At 49.9% G+C, this 4,883-nt stretch overlaps 2 protein-coding genes across 2 annotated transcripts in view; both read right to left on the bottom strand.

The window, feature by feature from the left end:
• LOC108750656 (interferon regulatory factor 2-binding protein-like B) overlaps nucleotides 1-4,652 on the bottom strand; it is a 23,061-nt gene extending 18,409 nt beyond the window's left edge. The window contains exon 1 of the mRNA XM_018490292.1: nucleotides 2,542-4,652. Coding sequence (XP_018345794.1) covers nucleotides 2,542-3,280 — 739 coding nt within the window. The 5' untranslated portion in view covers nucleotides 3,281-4,652. The remainder of the gene's footprint in view (nucleotides 1-2,541) is intronic.
• The window catches only part of LOC108750406, a 98,174-nt gene that overhangs the window by 35,710 nt on the left and 57,581 nt on the right, over nucleotides 1-4,883 (bottom strand). The window lies entirely within an intron of this gene.

A 4,883-nucleotide genomic window follows, 5' to 3' on the forward strand; every position in this document is an offset into this window, starting at 1 on the left:
CGTTAAAAGGAAAGCAGTCGATATAAGGCTACATTGGTTCGATCCTTCGCGCTTTAAACGCTTGTAATTATCATTCCGTCTTTATATCGTCCATGTAAAACACGGATAGAAGCGCTGAAAGTATCCGACCGAATCGTAATCGCCGAAGTCATTTGCAGACGCGGATGACCCTCGCCGCTGGTTCAACGTTCGCCGCGTCGCGTCAGTTGCTCGGACTCATTAAAAGGCAAAACTAAAGCGACTAATCGCGAGCGATTCTATATCGCGCCGTGACGTAGGACGCAAAGGAGGACGCAACGCGAAGTCACTTTACGGTGGCGAGCGTGTCCCAAGGCTTATCATCGCTTCGCGAAGTGACGGGACGGAAGGAGAGCATCCGCCGTTTCGTCGCTGATCTATCTCTCCTTATCTTACGCGCGGCGCGTTATCCGCGTTACACGTAATACAACGCAACGCGACGCGACGCGACGCGACGTAACGTAACGCGAGAACGCCGACGAACGTATCTCGCTTCGCGAAAATTCGCGCTCGCTTGCGGGATTCGCTCGTTATTGAGCGACCGGCACACAACGGTCTCATTCATCGGATATAAATACGGCGGCGAGACGGCGACGGCGGCGTGACGTCACCCGATTGAACACGTCACGACATGGCAACTGAATGTGTGTGTGTATCTTTTGGTCGTCCCATCACGTGCTCGATGTACGTCTCTTTTGTACGCGTTTGGACGCCGATCGAAGACAGAGAACTAAATAGAGATGGCAGAAGAGAGAGAGATGCCAGAGTGACGGGAGAACAAAATGGAGAGAGAGAGAGAGAGAGAGAGAGAGAGAGAGAGAGAGAGAACGAAGCGAGGACGCGACGGAGGACGTTGCTTCCTTTTAATGCAATCTCTCCCTACACCGTCGTCCTCGTCGACGTACACGCGTGTGCGTGCGTTGCCTCCTCACGCCAGATGGCCACAAACGAATGGCCGTGCGCACAGCTCTCCTCTTCGACTATTTATAGTAGGCACCGATAAAAACGCCAGAATACCGCCCGTTAAAATAAAAAAAAAAATTATGCCGAGCTACCGCGCGCCACGTAAGGCCGGAATGTCCGAGACACTTCTCTCGTCTCACATTTGTGCATTTATTCTTATATGGAAGCGAAAAATTACAAGGTTGTTACGCGTGCTTTCTTTTTGGAAAATATATACATATTAAAAATATAATAAAATAGAATTAGAATATAGAAATAGTAAATAAAATAAAAAGGCTTTTCATTATATAACTTGTGGCTTAGATTTAAATTGCCATAAATTACGAAATTGATGATTTTTGTAGTGGTACTTCTAGAAGTTATTACGTTACTTGCCACAAAACGTAGCTAGGAAAATTAATTTTTTACATTATCATTGGATTAAGTTACCAACCATAAGTTGATCAGAAAATAAAAAATCAGACCTGAGATTCTTTTTCGTCAACGTTGATTGGTTAACCCTTTATTACTCGCGTGGGATGTTCAAAATACGCCCACTTTATAAATTCGCTAAGTGTATAAATGCCATTTATTCATATACATTATACATATTTAGCGCAAGTTGTTTCACAATTGAAAAAAAAATTCAATTTATCTTTATATCTAAAGGATATAGAACGTCATAAATTTTTATTTAGTTGTAAATTTAATCATCAAAGAGAATAATGAAACGTGAGATACAATGTTAGTGTCAAACATCTCACGCGAATAATGTAAAATTAAAGAAAAATGAAAAGCGTGATTTATACCTACAATTCTTGTATCAAGACAGCAATACAATCTCTAGGAAAATTACGATCACTCGGTAATAATGGGACACTCGACAGAAACTCGTGTTTTATACTTCTGTCTGGCGTTCTCCACTAATCATGCTAAATTAGAGTCATTATAAAATGTTGACTTTGAAACGACCTTTCATCACACAGTCATTACTTTTTAAAGATATCTTAATTGTTAGCAGCTAATGAGCTTCCATGTTATGAATGAAAAATCCGTGTTGTGAATGAATTACACGTCGTGTCTGTGGAATCTAATCGCAACACGCGAACCAATTTTCGCAACGACTTCAACAAATCGTGTTTCCCCGGTAGTAGATACATTTTCGAAAGCGAAGGTAATCGAAGAAAAATCGTTCGTTCGTAAACGCTCGCATAAATTAAAATATCAAGAGCGTACTTGCTTTATCTCACCTCTGACATTAACATCCCGCGAATATTTTACACGTAGAGAAGATTTCCAAATTACGACTTTACGAGACACGAGACACGAGACACGGATCGTCGGGAGCTCGTAAACAAATGAAACCATCGTGCGATAACGCGACGCCGTATCTGGCGGGATCGATGTTTTTCGCTTCGTTAGTCGCCAAGTTCCCAGTAGTGGGCCACGTAGAAGACGGAAAAATCCAGGAAACAACCAATCGTCCTTGATAGAATCGGAATCGAAATTCGGGACGAACTTATAGTCACCGACTCCATCCGATCGATTGTGGCGCGACCCAAAAACGGAAGGGAAACTCACCGTTGGCCTTGAAGGTAGTCGCCGTCTCGAAGCTGGGCGCCCTCACCGGATGCTTCTCTTTGTTCCGGTCCACGTAGCTAACGGCCAAGCTGACCGCCGGTAAAGAGTCCCCGCGTGTCAGCGGTGGTCTCACCGGATGTTGCTCCTCCAGGGACAGCCGTTTCTCAGCGTGTTCGTCCTCGTCGATCGCGGAGATGCCGCGTTTGAGCTGGGTAATGCCGCGATTGTGCAGAGTCATCTGATGCGCGGCCACCGCGGCCAGATGGGCGTTGGACAAGCGCTGTGGATTGTTCCTTATGCTGTTGGCGATCTCGTGGCTCTCGTCACCGTGTTGACGACCGACCTGCTGCCTGGCGGCGGCGGCGGCCGCCGCCGCTGTTCCCGAGGTGAACTCGGTGATGGAGTTACGATGGTGTAACTGCGAGTAACCGCCGATGTTGTGATGACGCGTATGGCTGCCCTGCGGCGTGTTCTGTATCGGCAGGACGTCGAGATTCGTACCGCCGTTGTGCTCGGTGTGTCCCGTACCGGTGCGATACGTCTTGGAGGCGGACGGCCGGGCGTCCTGAAAACCGTGCGCCTTCTTCAGCTGCTTGGCCGACTCGAGGACTAGGTCGATGCGGTCGGCGCCCTCGTAATTCACGCAGCCGCGACAAACCGGCTCCGAGAAGTCCATTATCATCGCCCAAGGCATCCTGGGCAGGTCGCACAGATAACACTGCGTCCGTTTGCCCATCATCTTGTCGGCGAGGAACGTAGTGTCGGCGCCGAGAATCTCCCGCTGTTTTGGTAATGATAATGGCGGATCTGGCAGCCCGGTGGGGACGGGGGGGAAGGTAGAGGGGAGAGGGGGAGGGGAGGCCCGGTTAATGTTAATCGTCCACTGTGTCGCTCTCGGTGAATTATCACTTCACATCCACTGTTTGTCTCGCGCGCACGTATTATCTCCCCGGGCTCTTATCTCGTTTAGCCGCGGAGCTGTATCGGAGTTATCCCCGGAGTTTCAGTCGTCCGCTTTGTCTACCACCTCTCTTTCTCTCCGTTATATGCCTGCGAACATACACACACACACACGCACACACGCACTATTATATGTTTACGCATACGTATTCTTATGTGCATATAACACGCGTTGATTTCCTTTATCCAGTTCTAATATCGTATATACTTTTCACATTATTTTATTCTGTTTCACTTTGTTTCATGTACTGTTTGAGAAATACGGTCAATTCTCTCTTTATTCCTTTGTTAATAAGTCCTTGCGCTCGAGCGGACTTGTCCCATAATAAACGACGCTTTCTCTCTCTCTCTCTCTCTCTCTCTCTCTCTCTCTCTCTCTCTCTTCTCGAGTCACTCCGCTCCGCGAAAGGAGAATAGATTTCGACCGCGCGCACTACTCGTCCGAGAAATAATAACCGGCGCTCGAAATAACGACAAAGACGACGATAACGTCAACCTGCACCTCCCGTCTCGCGCGCACTCCGTCGTCTCCGTTGGCGCGGCTCGCGAGCACATGAGCCGCGAGAGGACGAACGCGTAGCGACGCCTGACGACGCCCGACTCGCCCGCACCGCTACGCCTACGCGACGGACAGCCCGGACCGGACCGGAGCGGAGCGAACGACCGAAGCCCGCGATGGGGAGGACTGCTCCGCGATGGCGCCGTCAACGATGGCGATGGCGGGAATCCGCGGCGTCACTTCACTCCCCGGGGAAAACTCGCGTCTCGCGCGCGGCCCCCGAAGAAACTTCGAGACACCCACGTTACGACGAATCTACGCTCCAGTATATATATCCTCGCACTGTCTCTTGCACGGCACCGGAAAAGGTAGCGGCGAAGCACCGCGAACTCAACGGACGCGGGGCACACGCGATTAACGCGGCGACCGTTGTCGTGCCGTAATTTATTATTATTACAATTTATTATTATTCGTTCTTCGATTCTCTCTTTCTCGGCAAGAGCGACGCGCGAGGTCACGATTTACAAACGCGCGAAATCAAACACGTATCTCTCGACGCGACAAGGACGAGACGTTCGCTCGACCGTCTGGGACGTCTGGCTGCCGTACGAAGAGACGAACGCTCGAGAATGCGGCGGTAACTCTGGCCCTCTGGGTAACTCCGTCGGAGTTTCCACCTCTCATTGTCAGCCTTTAGCCCCGTCTCTCTCGAACCCATCAACCACCTCTCTCTCGCTCCTTCACCGCCGTCGCATTCGCCATTTGCTCGGCCACGTTATCGGCCGTTTGGCGTCGCTCCGATCGCTCGCTCGCTCGCTCGCACGATCCCCCGTCTCCCTCGCCGACTCGCCGTTGAATCCCCGAATGCAGTCTGCTAGCTCTC

This window comes from Trachymyrmex septentrionalis, unplaced genomic scaffold (assembly GCF_001594115.1).
Source record: "Trachymyrmex septentrionalis isolate Tsep2-gDNA-1 unplaced genomic scaffold, Tsep1.0 scaffold37, whole genome shotgun sequence".
Lineage (NCBI taxonomy): Eukaryota > Metazoa > Arthropoda > Insecta > Hymenoptera > Formicidae > Trachymyrmex > Trachymyrmex septentrionalis.